The sequence below is a fragment of the Anser brachyrhynchus genome (genome assembly GCF_964034855.1).
Source record: "Anser brachyrhynchus genome assembly, chromosome: 2".
Taxonomy (NCBI): Eukaryota; Metazoa; Chordata; class Aves; order Anseriformes; family Anatidae; genus Anser; species Anser brachyrhynchus.
This window is the reverse complement of record NC_137695.1, coordinates 22,962,676-22,983,695: the sequence shown is the minus strand read 5'-3', so window position 1 is coordinate 22,983,695 and position 21,020 is coordinate 22,962,676. Positions and strand designations below refer to the sequence as shown.

Below are 21,020 nucleotides of genomic sequence, written 5' to 3'. Positions count from 1 at the left end.
ATCTGCATTTCCAAGTTTGGTATGGTTTACACAGCCCTTTTGCTGTCCAAAAGTGGCTCTGCATTAGCGATTAACTACCACCAAAACCACCACAAACAAAAAACCCAAATTCTCTCATATTTAAATCTCATTCAAATCAGCACTGAAATTCAGTTACAGTATTTTTCCTTTCAGTCCCTTGTCCACACATTAATAACTTTGCAATTTTACTCTCAGCGCACATGTAATTATTTTCAACAGAATTAGATTTCTCATTCAGGAAAAAGGGACAAAAGAGACTTAGAGAGTAATCTGCACAGAAATTATCAATGTATACTAACAAACAATCCTTAATAAACTGGAACATAAATACAAGAGGAAACATAAACCTCAAGATACCAGAGTTACTTTTTCCAACTTCTTGTGATGGTTTTGATTTTTACGTTTTATTTAAAGACTGGGTAACCTCAGGCCATTTTTAGAACAGGATTTTATTTTTCCAGCATTCCACTTCAAAAAAAAGCAACAAAAATGCAAAGGAAAAAACATTTTAGCAGGACCTTCATAACACTACTGCATCCTTTCTATGTTTCTATTTTTTCCCCATTTTCTTAGAAGGAATGTTTTAAATTAGAATAAGGGACATAAAGGAATCCTGTGGGAAGTCAAATCTATGCCTTCACCACCACAAGAAACACACGTAATAAAAAGGTTCAAGCTTTTCAAGTTCCATCTTAAAAGGTAATTACACATCTCCTGCCCCCACACAGTAAGATGCTGTGCCAGAACACCATTCTTCAGTGGCTATTTCTTTTACCTGCATACTTTTCTTATGGCCAAATTCCTAGGTGTTATTCTTTCCTTAATCAGCTCTCTTTTTTATTTATCTATTTATTTATGTGGTTCTCCACTAATCAAGACACATTCTCCTTCAATTTATCAACTTAGCAAGCATTTCCAAATGTTTGAACTCATCTTTTCCAAATAGGAAAAAGATCTGAAGCCAGAATTTCAGGGAAGGTGCTGCCAACGTCTTCACAACAGCATTAATATCCCCCTTTCTGCTGAGAACAACTCACCCGACACATTCTGCAATCACATCTGCTTTTTCCATAGCAGAATCACTGTGGAGGCTCATAAAACACTGTGATTGACCAATAGTCCTGTATCTTTTACTTCCTCTGTAACGAACAACTGATGAGCCTCCAACTTAGACGTTCTTATTATTGGTCCCAAAATACATAAATTCATACTGTAATATAGTTGCCTCACATTGTAAAGAATGCTATAAAATTAAGTCTTTATAAATGTTATTATTAGAAATGTGAATAAAAATCCACTAGCAAAAATATTCAATATCTACTCAAAAGGCTGGTGTGTTAGGTCACACAGGAATGCTTTTACAATGCCAAATGTAAAGCAAAATCTTTATGAAACGTTACTAACAGTTTTGTTACTACAGGTACTGTAAGGTTTAGTCTTTACAAGCTTAATATTGAATGGGATAATAGTGCTGTTCGTATTAAGTTTATGAGCAATGGTAACATGTTACAGGGAAAGATCCAAAATAGCTTTTACAAGAGTCTATCTGTCAGGATTTCAGCTTTGTAGAAAATAGCTGGAAACAGTCATAAATGTTCATTGACACAGACGTTTTCTAACTCTAACAAATAAAATGGCAAAAGAAGTATAAAAGGATAGACTTTTTCCCTACCAAAAAGAAAAAAAGAAGAGGCACTGGTTCTGGAAGCCTAAAGACAAGTGCAATCTGCAGACATGCTAAAGCCTTTATCAAGTTGTAAGAGTCAGAAGATCACAAGTAAAAACTTAAGATTCAGACTCTGCTAGCAATCCTGACAGATATGATGCTTATTCACACTAGTGGGTTACTGCACCATGAAGCCACTTATTTCAAGGCCATTAATGTATATATTAAATGAATGACAGGAATACGACTGGATACATTTATGCTGTTTAATATTAATAGTGTTAGGTTCATTTTATGGCAGTCATTAACAAAGCAACAACATAGAATAAGCACATACTCTTCGGGCAATGAACTGTGATAAGGTAATTCCAACCTCACAAAAAAAGCGGTGCTGTTTCTACAAACAGTTAAACCCACAGAAGGGCTGTAAGGTAAGCAGAAGAATACCTTGTTATGTCTGGATAAAAAAGCTTAAGAAAGTTCCTGTGAGAATGAGCTTCCTATCTGTGAAAACTAAATTACAGTATTAGAGCCATAAATGCTCCAAATAGATGGAATTGTGCCCTGGCCACTAAGAAGGCCAACAGTATTCTTGGCTGCTTTAGGTAAACTGTCACCAGCAGGTCCAGAAAGGTGATCCAACTGCTCTACTCAGCAATAGTGAGGCTGCATCTGGAGAACTGTGTCTGGTGCTGGGCCCCCAGGTGCAAGAGAGACATGGACATGCTGGACAGAGCCCAGCAAAGGGCTGCAGAAGTGCCCAATTCCCTGATGTGTACCCAAGACAGGGAATTTCCACCTCTATCGCCTCCTCTTGCCTGGAGGCAGTGACAATAACTCCTACCGTGCTCAGGTGCTCGAGCACCTGCCCTTATCCAGAACATTTCCACAACTCTTGAAGAGGGGCTGCAGGTCAAATGGGAGTAACCTGTGGCTAGGCAGGATACAGAAAACCAGCCCATATAGGAAAATTTAAGACTTTTTTCTTCTTTTCCCAATGCTCCCCTGCCCTCCCCCCCACCCCCTTTTTTTTTGGTTAAAGGATAGAGAACTATTTTTTTTTAAGTACTGGGATGGCGCATTAGGTCACAGAAAGCTGAGAGTCAAAAATCATGCAATGACATCTCTAAGACGCTGATACAATCTACCATATAAAATGATTGATGTGTGATCGAGTAAGGTCACCTGCAGTTCAAAAACCAGGTATCAACAAACATAACAGAAACAAGAAATAAAGTTTAATAATTCATTTATTATCTCCAGTCATCACACGTTGATGTTTAGATGATTATTCAGGGCCTGAAGCGCCTGTTTCCTCCTTTCTGGGAAAAGAGAAAAAAAATTGAATGCGATGGAGCTGTGCCAGGTGGCACAAACCTGACCTGAAGAGAATAAACACAGCCACACATGGCTTCGGGAAGCTCTGAGCTCAGGCAAGCAACAGCAACCTTTTCTGTACAGGCAAACAACATCTACTTCATATTATCCAAAAGAGTAAGGCAGCCCTTTGAACAGGACAAAATACTGTTGATACAGCTACTTGTCATGGATACAGAAGTGCAGGTGTATGAAACTGTATAATCACAAGGATCAATAGCAGCTTAGCATACTCATACCCGTGCTACCTTGCTCCATCCCTCACCTGAGTATTATTGCTCTTCCAGCTGAAGAACTGCAGTGCGTTACTTGAGCACCTGTGATCTACATCAGTGTAGACTGAGCCTCCATCTGGCTAATTTTGCCAATGATGCTTACAGGTTTTTGGTAAGGGGAAAAAAAATTAAGTTATCTGGACTGTGTAACAGCAACCAGCAAATGCTGTAAGATCCTAAGCTGATTTTTCTAGATCTGGAAGGATAATATGATCACAACTTAACTGTGAGGAAGAAACAGTATAAGGGGTATGTTATAAAGCTGCTTATCAAGTAAGGTATAGATGTTAACGTACATGACACTACAAATTTAGAAGCACAGTACTACCACAGTTTACTGTATTTTAAATTCTACAGAGCCAGTTATGGATAGACAATGTTAAAACATTGCTCATCAAACGTTTTAGATCATAAGTAACTATTAAACACCCAAAATTTCTAGCAGCCCACCATGTATCTTTACCATTCATGTTTTAACAAGTGCTATCAAAGCAGTAAAACTCCACTCAAAATAACCTGGCAGACTTCTGGCAACATCTTAGTCCCAGTATGGAATTAATAACCTTGAGGAAACAAGCAAGGCATGATTCCAAGAAAGATATCTTTTAATGGATGAATAATTAGTAAAAGCTTGATAATTTTTCAAATACAAAACTCTTTCTACCCTTTCTGGTCTTATCAGTAGCAGCACCTTCCAGCTAAGTTCAACTAGGAAAAAGCTGCTTTGAATGTGGCATAATTATGCTATTATACGTCAGTTTTTCCTCACATTCTTCTTCCTCATAAAGAAGACAGAGCCAGGCTATTCTCAGTGGTGCCTAGTGACAGGACAAGAGGCAATGGGCACAAACTGAAGCAGTGGAAGTTCCCAATGAACTACAAACTACATAGCGATGATAAGGGAGCACTGGCACAAGTTGCACAGAGCGGCTATGCAGTCTCCATTGCGGGAGATATTCAAAAGCAGCCTGGACGTGGTCCTGGTGTCCCTGCTTTAGTAGGAGCATTGGACAAGATGACCTTCACAGGTCCCCTCCAACCTCAATCATTGTCTAATTGTCTTCCTTGCCCCTCACAACTTGAATGTCTTCCTTTCCGCAAGCTGATGGACGTAGACTAACTTCCCCCCCCTTCAACTTGTCTTGATACTAACTAAATTTAAGCCAGAGAAATTGCACTGAGGTACGTACAAGTTGGAAAGCCAAATTTGTCTGAGACATGGAGGAAAAAAAGATTTGTGCAAGCCCCATTCGTTTGGATAAGACTAGAGAAGGAAAGCAGGAGGTATTACCAGGTTTATGCTAGCTTAACATTACAGTTCAGTTACTTAAGTTCTCCTGAATTACCAACTGGAATTAAACACTTTCTTTTCCAAACACTTGCGGCTCTGTACTGGTAAATGTTTTCTGCATCTTTTTTGGCAGTGACCCTGTGTGTCCAGTCTTTGGTTAATAAAGCACTTCCGTTTTATTATTACTATGATTTTTTTTTCCCTGTGAGGGCATTTGTACAAGTGCTAGTTTCACTGACCCAAACAATTCAAGCCACTCAAGCTCTGACCTAACTATTTTAGTTGCTGTTACAGACAAAAAGTATTGCTGCATTTGTACAGGACAGTACAGTATTACTAACGGTGACATGCTCTGAAACATCTTCCGATACACATATTGTGGAATCGAGCAGAATTCAGTTTTAAGACGAGGTCCATCAGATTCCAAAAGAGCTCACATGGCACCTGCTGTAGGGTAACAATCCAGTTTGTTCCAGTCCCACACTCCTACACTTCCACTGGGCTTAGGATCCATATTCAAAATGCACTCCAAACGTACTTACATCAAGCATATAGCTTGACACATTGCTGCATGTCATTACTTCTCCCTGTCTACAAAGCGAGCCGTGGTCCCATCATGAACGCCACCTGTAACTTCTGCAGTGACAAGTTCCTAGATCCGATGGCAGAAGGGACGTGTGGTATGATCCACAATGTAATGCTGAGGAGTTTCACCTACTTCCAAATTCTGTTCTTCATGCAAGCACCAACACCAAAAAGGAGAAATCAGCTAGCAAATATTTGCTTTCCATATTCTGCAGATAACAATCACCCTGCTCCAGGTGGAAAGCAAAGAAGACAAGGTAGTCCACGCTATTAAAACAAAGTGGGAGGAGAAAAAAAGAGAAGGAAAAGCACAACAGTAATCCAAAAATCAAGTACAGCCTATTGCTGGTGCCTATAACAGCTTTCAGAAAGTCAAATAAACACAGATTACTAGCAGGGAAATCTGAAGTTTATGCAATACACAAAATCTTGAGACTATTACTGAAAGTTATGAAGTGCTCCAAAGACTACAAATGGTCCCTGAGGAAATGATTCTAAAATAATAATAATAAAAAAATTAACCAGAAATCACAAATTGCATTTGTTCTGGCATACGACCTGTATATTTCTTGGAATTAAATATCTGTCTTTTTATTAAAAACATCCATGTCTGTTCATGCTGGGTTTAAAACAAGAACAGAAGACATTTGCTAGATTAACACCCTTGCTATCATGTTAACTTTTTAAACAATCACACAATAAAAACTTAGCATCTGATTCTCATCAGTTCACGATGTAGTCCAAAGTTTTTCTTATCATATTAACTTTTTCACTCGATATAAAAAAAAAGACAGAAAGTAAAGAGTTAAAGCTGTTTGGCAGCTGTTACTTTAAACTCCTTTGGGTTTTATAATTTGCAGAGCATGTCAGCTCCTCCATCCTGCAACTTTTTTTTTTTTTTTTTTAAAGCACCCAAGCAGAGGAATGTCACAGCACGATCATCTGCCGTGAGTAGAACAGAGATATGATATATCAGGGGACCTCTGCCTCTGAATCTGTCAATTGTAATAAATTATGGTATAGCCAGGAGCTGACTGAGGCCGAACAGACAGAGAAATCAAAACTAAGAGAGTGTGCGGAAGCGGACATGACCTATATTGAAGTGATGTAAATGGGTGAGCAGAGCAGTATGATTTCCTAGAGGGAGCAAATATGCAGAGAGGAGGGACAAGGACAGAGCCTAGCGGCACACTAAAGTGAAAGGGACAGATGAGTATAAAACCTTCAGTGCTCTTATAAAAAAGAAGCTATTTAAGAGCAGGCATTCAAGTATAAGACACACCAGTTTTCTGTTAAAGTTGCTCAGAAAGTAAAGACCAATGTGTGGTACTAAAATCCAGCCACAGTAAAATAAGAGCATGAAGAAAACTCACCAGACAACGTCAGCATTACAACAACTGCAGGGCATGCAGCAGACAGCAGAGACTGTTTGAAGAGAATACCTATGACAGAATCTTTTGCAAACTAGCGTAAGAAAGAGAAACACTTGTTTATAATTCTTAAAAAAAATCTGCTTTTCCCATTAGAGCCTCTTTTCCAAAACTCGGTAGAAATGCCATTTCATCACACAAATGTTGCCTAGTGCTACATCAAGCCCCTGGATCTAGACAACTCAACACACCTTGGAGCGGAGAATCCCTGTGCCAAAGAGAAGCTGACACTTAAAGACAGGTAAATTGCTATCCCATCATTTCATAACTTTGCACACTACCTTTGCTACCTCTAAAAGCACGCACTTCCATCAAACCCAAGCTATCAGCAAGAACGAATGGACAGCGAACTACCCTCGGGCTCCTACCCGGTACCGCAGGGTACTACCTCTGCAGCACTCCTGAGCACGTGTCTTCGGCAAGTAAGGATGGGCAAATTCATCTCTTCCTGGTTTAGAACAAGCACCCAAAACCCGCAAGACTCACATGGGTACCTTTCAAGTATCCTCTGCTATTTTGTTTACCTCTTTCAACTACCCACATTTTCATACGAACTTTTTCTGTGTTTTTACCTTACTTGCTCTTATCTACCGCACAGCTTGCAGCATGAAGGATCACAAAGCACAACTTGTGCTGCTCAGCTCCCTGCGCAATGGAAAGAGGAGAACAAATGCAGCAACCTGACAGGTTACAGCCCGCGAGAACCCTGGTCACAAGCCGGGGCCCTGATGCACTGCAGCTATTTACAGACAACGTAAGACCCACGAAGTTGGAGTGGCGGTAGGTAGCGCAAGGCCAGCATCTGCCTCCCGCAAGCAGAGATCAGGACAATGAGACATTTGTTCTGAGCACACACAGCACGGCAAAAACAACTGCACAGCAGCCACCATTCTTCTGAACAGAAGCCAATGGGATGATTTTATTTGATTTTATTTTTAATTTCCCCAAATGAGTTCAAAGAATCCTCGGAAGAATCGCTCTGTTCTTGTAATTATCGCATAGCTCCACACAATCCGGATGCAGAGTTACTCAGGAAAAAAAAAAAAAAAAAGCAACGGGGTTGTGGTGAGCGCGAAGGAGCAGCAGCACAGCCCGCTTGCGGCTGTGTGCCCTGCCACACCAGCCCATGGCGAGAAGCTGCAGCTTAGGATCCTGAGCTGGCAGAAAGCCCACACCACTGAGCTGCTGGGCTTGGCTGCAGCATGTCAAAGAAGAAGACAAAGGGCTGGCCAAAGCCACAACAGTTAGTAGCCATCAGATACTGACAGGCTGTCAAGACAACCAAGCTTCCCCTGAACAGGAATAGGAACACGCTGCTGTAGCTGCAGTCCCATCTGCGCGCATCCCCGTGTGCCAGGAAAGGCCATCTATGTCCTTATTCCACCCACACGTCCACGTCTCTCCGCAGGACCCACTGAGCAACAACATCCAGGCTTCTCGGTCACTTCAGGTGGGGACTGAGAACCTGGGAGCAGAACAACACCCATGGACGAGAGTATTTCAGTCAGAGATGAGTTCAAGTGAATCTGACAGAGCACAAAATGTCTCCAGAATCGCCACGAGGGTGGACAATTTCCAGCTGGACTTTTTTTCCCCAAAGTCCGATTTCTACACAGTTGCCAGCACCAGAAGTCAAAAAGACAGTGGCGGAAGATTCAGCCATCGCAGGCATGTTCAGAAGAGATGGAGCAGAGCATTTACAAACTGCACGAAGAGATCAGTGGAAGAAATCTGCCTCTCTCACCACGGATATTAAAGATATCCACAAAATTCCCATTCTCTCATTAGATGGTATGGTGACTTTAATTGAGCAGCATCTTGCCTTACATCAGGGCCATATAATCTTGGAAACAGGATTTCTTTTTCTTTGGTGACAACACATCAATACTAAACCACATGGTATCTAGCACAAAGCACTGCTGAGTTTGGAACAGGAAACAGAAATACACAAAATTCTTTGGTTCTGGGCAAATACCCTACAAACTGACATCTTGAATCAGATGTATCATAACTGCCTCTTGACTCCTGCTTATCTTAATACAGATAGAAAGATAAGAAGTAGGTCAGGTCTCTTTTTAGTGGTAAGCATATTTGCGTTTTTAGAAGGGATTATTTATGAAGGCACTATTGCAGAGTAAAGGATGAATTCTCTTGAGTTACTAGATGGAGAGAAAAAATTCTAAGTGATACAGACTTATGTAAAGATTAAAGCCTTAAAAAAAACGAAACTATTATTAGACAGTAGAAGTCTAACATTAAAATCCACTGTTCCTGTGAAAGTTGGAAATTTGTAAGACCTGGTAACAATATGCAAATACCATGAAAATTGCAGGAAGAGAAGACAAGAAGCCAGTAATGTTTAATTAGAGGCCTCAACTGATTGTTTAAAACGCTTAAACGTGGAAGCTCACATACTCATACACACAATTATTCACATGCCTTGTATATGCTAGCAAGGATTTATTTCAAATCTATTGCTATGAACAAGAGAGCACAAACACATCTGCATACGTTTGCAAGCCAAAGCTGCTTTGAATAAAGCAAGGGAGCAGAAAAGGAAAGACGACAACTCCTGGCGTTATTAAAATAGCCACAGCGATCCAAGGACAAAATTTAAGCCAAGTATCCTGGATAACACATTAATTCCGTAGAACAATGACCATTTACAAAAGACAATCACTTAAGTTGTTCAAAGCACAGAATACCCTACCACGAACACATAGCTGAAAATGGTGGAAAACGCATTACATTTTTACTGCCGCGAGGTAAGGCTTGATTCATACCATATGGCCTTACACGACAAGCATGTGCGCACGTCTGCACGTGTGTGCACAAACGCCGAGGTCTCCAATCTGCAACTGTATCCATCCCACTCTTCTAGAAGAAGTGAGGAGAAGATGGAAGGATTTGGGCAAACACAAAATCCATACTTTTTCAGGGCCATGCAGGAAAACTGTCCATCATGATTCACTATTTTTGTCTCAGAAATCTGGTAACTAATACAAATCAAGATAACTTAAGGCATGAAGATAACACCTAATTATGTTTATATACTACATCTCTTCTCTACAACGCTTAAAAAACAGTAAAACATAACAACGATCAATCACACCAGTGCCTGAATAATTCATGATAAAGAAAAGGATCGATGGACTTATCATTAAGTTCTTTTCTTCTCCCCTGTTCTGTTTAACGTGGTATAAAGCATACAGCAGTTTATTTGCCCCTTGGGCAAAAAGGCCCTGTTAACACAATATACGGCTACCTCATAAAATCATATCTGAAGCCATCAGTCTGGGTTTAAACTAAAGAAACCTAAACCAAATATTATACTAGGACCACAGACAGCATTATGTACAAGATCAATTAGTTACCAGCAGACTTTTCTGAAATCAACGTTTATTTGCACTGCCTCACTCTGAGATAAAATAATTGCTTCTTACAATATTTTCTTTACTGTAACTACAAACAATCACTGACTTTTCAACAGCACCTCGGATTCAAGGTGTTTTGTTCCCCTGGTGCTTAAGAATATGAAATGAGATTGATGTTACTAACAACATCAAGCTTGCAAGTTATGTTTGAAATACAGATTTGTTTACATGACTACTTTTGGAAATGTAGGTTGTCTTCTGGTAGACTGAAATTAGGTTTACAATTTAGCTCAACTCAGTAGGGAGGGGTTAAGGGAAAGAGTAAGAGGAAAAGGTAGAAGGTTTTTAGTACTTGTAGCTGGAACACGTTCAAATTTCGCTTCCTACACTGGAAGTTTTATATGCCCACCTTATCATCTTTATGCTATTTTTTTCTCACCCTAATTAGATAGATTCAGAAACCAAGACTTTCATCCATTCTGGGGACAAGTGACTGTGTGTCTACTTACAAAAAACAACCTCAAATTTGAACATCAGGATAGCAGCAACGGTCACCGAGGTGGCTGCTGTCTGCCTCCCACACGTGCTGAACGCCAGCCCAGGCAGGGGAAGCACAGCTTCATCGCCCACGGCCAGGCAGCTCCCTGCCTGCGCCCCACCTTTGGCATTTCTCCTTGCTTCTCTCATGCAAGCGTGACAAAGAAAAGCATGGAATGGCAAGAAAAAGGTGACGAAACCTGAAAATAATTTCATGAGGGTCCTGCAGTAACTGCCATGACTGAATGTAAATTCCTTAAACAGTCCCTAAACACTAAAGTAAAAACAGCAGGAATTAAACCCTCAACTCTTCTATGGCCTGGGTTTACTTCCCAGCCCTCACCTGGACAACGTGCCATCTCCATCACTGTGCTTTCTCTGTACTCCTCAACTGATCTTCTGCACAAGAGAAGCATCTTCTCCATCCTGTGGATAGAGAGTAAGCTCTTGAAGCAACAGGTGTTACTTCTATTTCAAAGTTAGGCCCATTTATTAATACAAACTTTTATTTTACACTCAACATGCTATAAGAACACTTTTGAGATGCAGCTGAACAAGAAAGCGCTACTCCTTTTGGTGAGCACGTGTAGCTCCTTCAAAGCCTTTGGGCTGTCCAAAGTGCTTCTGACTTAACAACATTTTGACTAACAAAGGTCAAAAAGACACACCAGACAGCAAGCAGTGACCAGCCAGCAACCTGATGTTGTCACATACTATTTATGGTCAGCCCCCAGATCCACAAAGCTCTTTCACAATGGATTATTTAGAACACATCCTTATTAACTGCTAATCTGAGTAACAGTAGACAGAATGGCATAAAGTAACAGTGAATGTAAAAGCAATGAAATTTTTGCCCCATGTTAGCATCCTGGGCAGGAAACACTGCTGTGCATTCACCCTTCCTCCAGTTAATTATGTAACTTCGTGTAAAAGCTAAAATCGCCACAATTTTGTAAAGCACAGGCATGTATGAACTGAAGAAACGTCACCTGAGAAGGAGTTTGGCCTGATTTGAGCTTCGGGATTTCCCACCATGCAGCCAGGCTAGCGGCAAGGGAGGACGATACTTGACCATTCTGAGCGGCTAACTGATGCAAGGCTTTTAATATTCGAATGCACCAGATATTAGAAAGCATCTTTGTTTATGTGCAATCACCCATGGTAAACAGATTCTCCACTGCTTTGACTGAATCTATAGGGCTATCATTTATTTATAAGAGTTTGATCTTGAGAGCTTACAATTACTCTCTTTTTATTTTTCTTCACCACAGAATAATTTCTGAAAGTTTGGGCTGCTCACTTAAATTATGCATTAAGGGAACATATACAGCATTTTCTTGCACAAGGGGAAAAGCATTACCTTTCTACAACAGCATCAAAATAAAAATGGCTTGGCTCTGTTACCTAGCCCCTCACCTCTGAAAGCCCAAAGATTTTTCTGTGCTGAAGGTTAACGTGTGACATGACACAGCTTTGATCCTTTCTCTGAAGACGTCTGCTAACTTAGTTGACTTACGCAGCTATCTTTCTGCAACAGTAAATCATGATTTAAAAAAAAAAAGAAAAAAAAAGAATGTTAATGAAAGATTAACTACACGCTCACAGGTAAAATTACTAATTAAAACAAGATCTCCAGTCAGATTTTTAACACAGCTAAGGAGTGCCAGGCAGTTTTCACTGCGGTAAAGCTTCACAGAGCAGATAGCTATTCATATCTGATCTAAAGAAGGAAGTCCTTATCTAATCAAACGTCTGGAAAAGCTAATGGTTTTCAGCATGAATTTTAGTACATGAAGGTTCTCTTCCTTCAACAACCGATATTTAAAAGTACTTTTACCAGCTTAATATTCTGAAGCCTGCTGCAAGTTACAACCCAATAGCTTGCAGCAATAAGAAAATTTGAAATTCATCCCATTAGAAGCTCTCGCTCCTACTGCTTCAAACTGCTTGAAGCAAGTGTATTTTGTAATTTTCACATAGGCTGCTAACAACAACATTTACATCGACTAAGTCCAGCGCCATAATTCCCTCGAAAAAAGTTTTAACAAGCAGTATGCTAAAGAATGAAAATAACTATCCCGGTAAGAACAAAGAAAATCTTAACTTTTGAAGAAAATGAGCTTCTTCATATTAAAGTTTTAATAGCGGGGGGAGAAAAAAAAAAAAGTAACACTTCCCCCACACAGACACCCTGAATAACAACAAAAATACAGCTCTCGTTTCAACCATCTGTGTTCCTGGCTCCTGTAAATCATACATCATGAACCCAGAGACTGCTTCAAAGTTAAGCTATTTGCCAGGACCTTGACTGCAGCACCACAGGCTGAAATAAGCTGAGTTGCAAGAATGCTCTGGGTACTAACAGTAAAGCTAAAAGAGCGACTATGTTGCTGTGCTTCGCAGTGTCTGTCAACGTTATTCCCACAAGCAGCTTTTTAAACTCCTGTAATATTTGTCCAGGTCAGCGTGCTGCTCAGCAGGTTTCAGAACTCGCCAGGAGCACGATTTGGAGCACAGCAGTGAGAACAGCTCTCGCTGCCATCTCGAGCCGATGCCACCCGTCCTGCAAACACAACGCGGCGCCTGGGCAAGTTTGTCGCCGGGCTGCCCAGCAGCGCGTTCCCATCCTCGCCTGCCTCACCCTTGCAGCCCAGCAGTGCTGCCTGCAGAGCTCCCGAACCCGTTTGCTTCCCTAGCACTGCCCGTCCGACTCCAGCAGAAATGAAAAGCCGCCACGCACCCTCCCTGGCGGAGCTTCCTGCTGGTGCGAGGCAAAGGGCCTCCAAGCCTTTCAAGATAGGAGAGGGCCAACACGGGAACAGAAGGAAGAAGGGTAGGATAAGAAGTTTTCACGTCTTATCTCTCAGCAGACACCCTAAACGAGGAGACATCAATGCAGAAATGCAATAACTAAGGAAAGCAAGGCAATTATCTGGAGGGAAATGGGAATTGCTCTGGCCGACAGACGGTTGTGAGAGGAGTGACCAGACGCTATCAGACGCCAGGCAGTAATTACGCCAAATCACATACTTGGGAGTTAGCTGATAAAAATTTCTCCATCAGGATGCTGTGTTAAGCACCCAGGACTGCCCTCTGCCTTTCTTCTGCATTTCAGTTGGCCAAAGTGCATCATTTCCTCCCAGGCTGCGAGGGAGGGGCTGAGAGCAGAGCCAAGATGACTCAGGTGCTAACCCACGTTCCTCTACAGCTGGTAGAAAACTGATCAGCGCTACATACTGCGGGTCACATCGGCTTAAGCCGTGGACAAAACTCTGCTGAAACGACCACACCAGGCACAAAGTGGAGCAGCAGATGCAGAGACAACAACCTGTCCTGCTGCAGACGGAGGCGGCCGCGGCTGCAAACATCTCAAACCATCCGTGAGTACACAGGGCTGGCCATGTTCACTGCTCCGAGCTCTAGCGCAGTTTTTTCAGTCTCCTGGGGGCAAATTGGTTATCCAGAAAGTCTTTATACTTTTTCTTGGAGCAAAGAGGTGGTAAGAAATTTTCAACAGTTGTCTCCTTCGAGCAGTCACTTCTAAAACAACTCACTTGCTAGAAGTTGTCCCCTACTATTTACGCAGTAGTTCTGTAATCAATTTAATCCTGCATCAACTGGCACTGTTGCCATGAAGTCCCCGTTTTCATTTACCAGCTCCTCTCAGCCCCTTCCTCTACACCAGCAGCAGCGTCTGCGTAACTCCCCATGAACCCGACTTGGGAAGTGATCCAGGTGAAAACTGAAGCGGTGTGTACAAGCGTTTTCAGTGGGGTAACTTCCTCCATCTGATTTATCACACAGCTACACAAATGCCAGTAAGAGAGAAAACAGACAAAGGTGAGAGTAACAATAAAGCTTAATCCAGAATAAATCAACTCTTGGGAACACAAAACTAATTAAAACTGTGGGAAAAAAACCAACATGGAGACAAGCCCAAACAACTCCGCAAGCCTCCTTACTTGTTTCTAAACCTTTCTTTTTGTTTATTTACCCTTGGGAGGAAAACACTTGGACTCATAACACTACAAAGACAAATGGTTTAGAAATGTAAAATAGTGCCGTAGACAACAACTGGTTTGAGCCTTGAGAAACGCATCATAACCCAGCCAGGTAGTCCATGGGTGTGCGTTCATTCCTCCAGCAGTGGTTATGAGCTACGTATTCAGTAGCTCTTAAGCTCAGGGCAACAGTGTCCTGATGAGACTTCCAGTTATGATATCTAGGGGAGGATTCATCTGTCTAAATGGGAGTGCCTGGGCTGCTGGGCTAGTCAGCGGAGATCCCTGCAGCCAGTGGATGCTATAGCATGATCCATCTGGCTCAGCGTGCTCGCTCTTGGTAACAGCGACGACGCTCAGCTCCATTAGCTGGATAGATCAGATGTTTGTGTCTGCGGGAGGACTGCAGATGACTGACTAAGATGCAGACACCTGAATGAGGCGAGACGCATGACAAGCGCACGTCCGTTGCATGGGAAGTCATACGTTCACATACCGAGTACAGAGTGAGAGATGAGATGTTTGGATCTCAACCTTTCGCTTTGCACAACTGCCCAAGGCGTAAGGTGGAGAGCAAGAGGGATAGATAAAACTGCCAATACTTTTATTTCCTCCCAGCAAAAGTCTAAACACATCATTTACAGTTTTTTGTTTGTTTGCTTTTCTTTTTTAAAATCAAGGAAGCCTCACAACATTGCTTGAGAAATGCTTGTTGCCACGTTAGTATACAGCCTTGCTTCTAAAGGATGGAAGAAGACAGTATTTTCAGTAATGGTGATCACAAATACAGGATGAAACAAGGTGCTCCCAGCATTGCTATCACCTCTAGAAACATCTCCAAGAAGAAACGCCTTTTTTTTTTTTTGTTTCCTTTTTGTTTTAAGCAAAGTAGGATTACCTTATAACTCTACCTCTTATTTACCTTGGCATTTACTGACTGTTAAATTAAGCTCCCTTTTACTGTGAAACACCGCTATTCTATTACCCACATCTACCACTCAGTACAACAGCTCTCCATCACTTTTCCAGCTGGGATTTCTTGAAAAAAATGGAAGCATTTTGCACTTCATTGGATTCAGCTCTGTTGTTGCCCCCATGCCAAAAGGATGCTGCTACTTCCTTCCCTCAGCTTCCCCCATGCCCCTGCTTCCTCCCCGCTCACCCCTGCTGCCGCTGTGGCTCCTCAAAGCCTGCTTCCCACAGAGCGGGGAGGCTGAGGGTGGCCCCTGCGGAGTCACCCCAAGCCCAGCAATGTTTACGCGGGGTTCCCCTCATCTGTTACTTGCCTCGCTATCTGCCGCACAACCAGCAAGCAGCACAGGAGGGTTTTCCACCGGTGCAGGTACAGGTTTCTGCTCACAGTGACAGGTTTCTGCTTCACCGCCTGGTGTACGAGGTGTACAGATAAGGGATAAAGACAGGATTTCACTCACGGTGGCAGCTTGTAGAACTGCAAAAACTAGGAGCAGGAACAATTAAAAGATAACTTCAATGTTGGATTTCCGGAGTTCTTCTGTGCCCTGCCTGCACACAGACCACTTACCACTTCTATTCTACATTATATACTTTACACTAACAGCAGCTCTGTTTAGATATACCCAATCCTCCACGCAGTCAGCATGGGAGCCAAATTTACAGATTATACTGTACATAAAGTAATTTTCCCTTCAGATCACCTCTAAATTCATTGCTCTTCAAACAAGCAAAAAGGCAAAATGGGTATATCCGAAACAGAACATTTCACATTATTTGACCCACTGTCATTTTACAAGGAATGAAAAACGTAGCCTTGTGCTGGATATTCTTAAATACTGCTTTCAAGGTCTCAGACTTGCCATATGTCAGATAGGATTCTGTGTTAATATTTTAAAGTGAAAGATTCAATGCATTTATTAAAAGCAAGAACAAATTACAGTATGTTCACACTCTTATGGCTCCGTAGTAACAAATATATCTTTCCAGTTTCCAATAAAACTAAAGATGGTGCTCAGAAAAAGCACGTGTATAATGCTTATTACCCCCGCACAACAAGCCAGATATTACATTAGCTGGAAACTTAATGTAAACCAGCTTACAGGAAAATGTTTCTGGAATTTCTGGAAAAAAAAAAAAAAGGAAAAAAAAAAAAGCACTCTCTTTGGTATTTCCTAAAACAAAATGTTTTAGTATATATGGCAGGTTCCAAAAAGTGTTGCTGCAGGTAGGTTGGTTGGATTCCTTCCCCTCACAAAAACTTGTCAGGATGGACTAAGAAATTAAGATGTCCTTCCCCCCCAGATAAATCAATGTAAAAATTTTTGTATTACTCATCTGTTTTAGTAAATACAAGTCTCTTTACACAGGCTTCTTGTCTTCCTTACTTGTGCTGCCTGACAGGTATACAGTAAAACCCCTGAGACCCGTGGGAGAGGCAGGACACCAACACCACAGCTCTCACAGAAGCTGCCTTTCTTCATATCCAAAGGTGGAACTGATACATACCAGTGCAAAGGGAAATTAATCCTACAAAAAATGCCATACAAGGTGATCAGTGTCACAAAAAAGAAGTACTGAAAATGCACACTTCGACTTCAAGTTGCAGATGTTTTGGAGGCTATTTGATTTGCCTTTGGCTGACTGGAAGAAATAACTATCTCCCTACCTCACGGGTTCGAGGTACATGACAACTGGATTGATCAAATGCACTGGAAAAATTTCAAATACATGAAAGCAGCATCATTTCCAGCCATACTGCTACCCAGAAGCCAAACTTCAAACAGTGCACTAAGAAATGCCTTTCAAACCGTGCGCCAAGCTGCCAGGTACGGCACGTAGCCGTACTGCCACGCAGCAGCAGAAGCTGCCGTGTGCATCGCCACCCTGGGGAGGCTGCTTTTATGGTGTCAGATGAACTGCTGGTGGACAGGCAGTGAATTTCCTCCAGGTGAGCTGCTAACGGCTGCTGTGTACAGCCCATTCCTTTGTCATGAAGTTTAGTTTTGCCTTTAAGAAACCGCTGATGGTTACTTGCATTATAACGTATTCCATCTTCTCTTTTGCTCTTGCCTGAGTAAATATAACTTCTTAGAGAACACTATCCTGCATGACAGGGGGGGCAGAGGGGTAGAACTGGATGGTCTTTAAGGTCCCTTCCAACCCAAACCATCCTGTGAAACAAATTCACTAGGAGAAGCTTGTGGTAATGGTCCTTAACCCCCGAACTATGCATTAAGTCTCCCTGCCATGCATTTTGCTCTCATTTTTCTTCATGCACCACGACTGTTGGTAGTCATTGCTCATTTACAGGAGTACAGAACTAATCTGAAGTATGTACTAACAGTAGGCAGTGACACTCCTATCCCTCAATGCACCAAAATCACTGAAGATTTCTCAAGTTTTCCATCGAACCTAAAAGCACAGTCCTCCCTCCATCCCCACACACATACGCCGAGGCTTCTGTTAAAGCACCAGGCATATGGTGAAATTGGATTTCATTGCTACAAGAAACCTCTCCTGTAGAGAGGGGACTGCTATTTGAAACCCTCCACTCGGCCAGCAGTCGGCACAGAAAGCAGCCGACCCTAAAACTTTCATGAACCAGGTCTCATACAGCCAGAGGTGTCGGTATGAGGTTAAAAACAAAAACAACCAAAAAAAAAAAAAACAAGAGAGGAAGAGAGAAGGTGGTTCTTCCCTGTGTGTTAGGGAACACATGTGATTAACACCATCTCAAGGCACAAGCAGACAAGCGGCCACCGGGAAGCCAGCGTGGGAACTCGCCATCCCCTGACAAGCACATACACACGTGCTCGTAACCGTACGTAAGGTGAGCTGAAACACTCACTGTAAGGTGTTACAAGCCAAAAAGGTGAACACAAACGCTCACCAGAAAGGCTGCAATTTTACACCATGCACTCACCAAGGCAGTCGTTCATTTGGCCCAGCTCTCAGCATTCCATCTGCAAGCATTAGGAGTTTAAAGGTAAACATGGAAAAGTCCAGCATTTTTCTTAATCTGATAACCAATAAAAATAACAAATACATCCTCCTCATTAAGATTTTACAATACTAGTACTAAGCAAACAATTTGCTCCTCCTAAAGTAAAACATCTTTTGTACTGTTATAGAGCAGTTTAGTTTCTACTCTGGTGAGTCCATTTGTGGTCTCAATGAAATAACGTTTGCATTTGAAGGACATCAGTAATTTACAGCGGATTGAGAAGAGTTGGTGCCGCGATGCAAGATGAAAGAGATGACTAGTTCTACTTCATCTTAATGTTATCTATCATCACAGCCAGAACTGCAAGCTTGGCGTAAGTGGCTTAAAAAGAAGCCAAGAACTTGAGGGTCTCTTTACTGCGGTTACTGAACCATCCAGAGAAGAAACCTTCGCAAAATGCCCAGCTGAAATGGTTGTGAAATTAGCTTTCACAACACCAAGTAATGTAATGGCTGGTTGCACGCAGGCAAGCAGCAGCACTCAAGCATCAATTTCCCTATCGCCCATGCACCCAGAGGGAGAAGATATTGTGGATTCTGACTAAGTTGTGACAGCTGAACTTTTATTCACCATCATACTAGGAAAAAAAAAAAAAAAAACAACAGCCTGATCTTATCCTGCGGTTACAAAGTTGGGACAGCCTGAGCATATGCGTCTACCGGTAGAAAAGTCCTTGAACCGCCTGTTATTTATTATTCAAATGTGTTATTTTCTTATTCAAAACTTCTTAGTTTTGAACAACTAATAACATATAAAGACCAGCAAAGACATAAATTAAAACATACATCCACTGCATCAGCTGAAAGCCATCCTGGGCTTCTGCACTACAACGTAACACTCGAGCAGTTCTTTTATGAGATCCTCCCTTGCATCTACGAATGAATCATCACCACTTTCTACTGCAAAGCAAAGTTAAAAGCCAACAAAGAAATTGAACCCCTCTCAAATTACACTGATTTCACTTGCATTCTGCCTGGGTTCCTGTTGCCTCCTCACATAACTCTTAAACTCCCACCTTGCCAAGGCCCCCAAAGTTTAAAAGGGTCTGCTCATATGAAGAGAGCTCATCGCGTATTTCGTCTGTACTCAGCCAAATCACCAACTGACAGTCAAAATCAAGCCTAAGGGGTCATGGGTATTTTTGTTTGCTTGTTTGCTTTTTTAATTCAAATTCCTATACATTAATTTCAGCATGCATCCAAACCAATTTAAGTTTCAGAATAAATAATAAAACAAATTAAAAAAAAAATAATCAAATATAATTTAGTCCCACTTGAAACACTGGCCAGGTTGTAAGCATCTGAGAGAAATTAGAGAGAGAACATCATATCAATCCTTGATGTATTTTCCTGGAATTTTAACAACTTCATTGCTGGGGTGCTAAGTCCCAATAATGACAAAAATGAACAACTCATCTGAATGGACTCTACTGTACTAAAAAAAAAATAAAAAATGATTCCACTTACTGAAACTTACAGGTTACCTCTGTGACCTTCGGAGGCCACACTGTATCTGCATAATGAGCCAAATAAGGTAACAGCCTGCCAAAGTCATCCAATTTTCTAAATAGGGTGCTAAATGCGGAGCTTAATTACCAGTACTTTCCATATTCACCGATTATGTAACCAGCCTGCCTGAGCAGAATTTCAGGCTGGAATCGTCTGAACAGAAGGCTGAGAGCAGCGAGAAAGAAATGCTAGATGCAAAGACTCGCTCATCTTCCCTTCCTGAACCAGGACACCAGTTACATATCCCATGTTCAAATAGCTCCCAGTCCGAGACATATTCACATTAACAGAGGAATGGAAAATCTTAACTATGCCTTACCTAACCTATCCCACCACAGGGAGGATTCTACCACAGCCTCCTGTAATCTGTCCAGTAATAAACACTGCAGCTGAAGCTATTACTTCACAATAGCACCCTCTGGTTTTCTCACCTCCACCTTCATTCGGATCCCTTGGTAGTCTAGTCTCTTCCCAGCCACAGGGGGTACATCCATTCAGAGGAAAGAATGTCATCTGCATGCATCCCTAAACTTTGGCAGTGGTGCTCTCTTTTCACCTGTAGCTAGAACTATCACCACAGTGCTAAAGGGCAGGAGGGAAAAAAACAGTTGGTTTAAGCTGTATAACCATTTAGCGCTTACTGTGCTAAGCACACAAACAAGGAATGTGCGGGGTGCTAAAACACCTCCCCATCCCCACCCCCAACGTTCACACCTGATGGGTATACAAACAACAAGTTTGCATCACAAGCTTTTTTTAAAGAGATTCACAGTAAATAGCTGGTAACTAATAACTACAGCTCAGCAGAACACGCTTCAGTACTAGATCAGCTCTACATACCCATTTACCAATGCAGACATACAAAGCTCACAATAAGAATTTTTGAATTGGGAAAAAATTGGGAAATAATGCTACCTATGAAAGCTCAGCTGTTCAGCTGTACACTGAAGATAAAATTAGACCATTCCATCTAGAT

The 21,020-nt window shown here is 41.7% G+C and overlaps 1 protein-coding gene across 6 annotated transcripts in view; it reads right to left on the bottom strand.

Moving 5' to 3' along the window:
- FAM171A1 (family with sequence similarity 171 member A1) overlaps positions 1 to 21,020 on the bottom strand; it is an 89,094-nt gene that overhangs the window by 66,060 nt on the left and 2,014 nt on the right. Inside the window, exons 2-3 of one of the 6 annotated variants that reach the window (XM_080583477.1) lie at positions 11,973 to 12,084; positions 10,900 to 10,982 (exon numbers count right to left, since the gene is read on the bottom strand). The exons of 3 other annotated variants lie outside the window; for them this stretch is intronic. In XM_080583477.1, coding sequence (XP_080439603.1) covers positions 10,900 to 10,981 — 82 coding nt within the window. In that variant the 5' untranslated portion in view covers position 10,982; positions 11,973 to 12,084. Of the gene's footprint in view, positions 1 to 10,899; positions 10,983 to 11,972; positions 12,085 to 20,475; positions 20,627 to 21,020 lie in introns of all 6 variants that reach the window. 2 more of the 6 variants (XM_080583474.1, XM_080583476.1) reach the window with 2 other exon arrangements.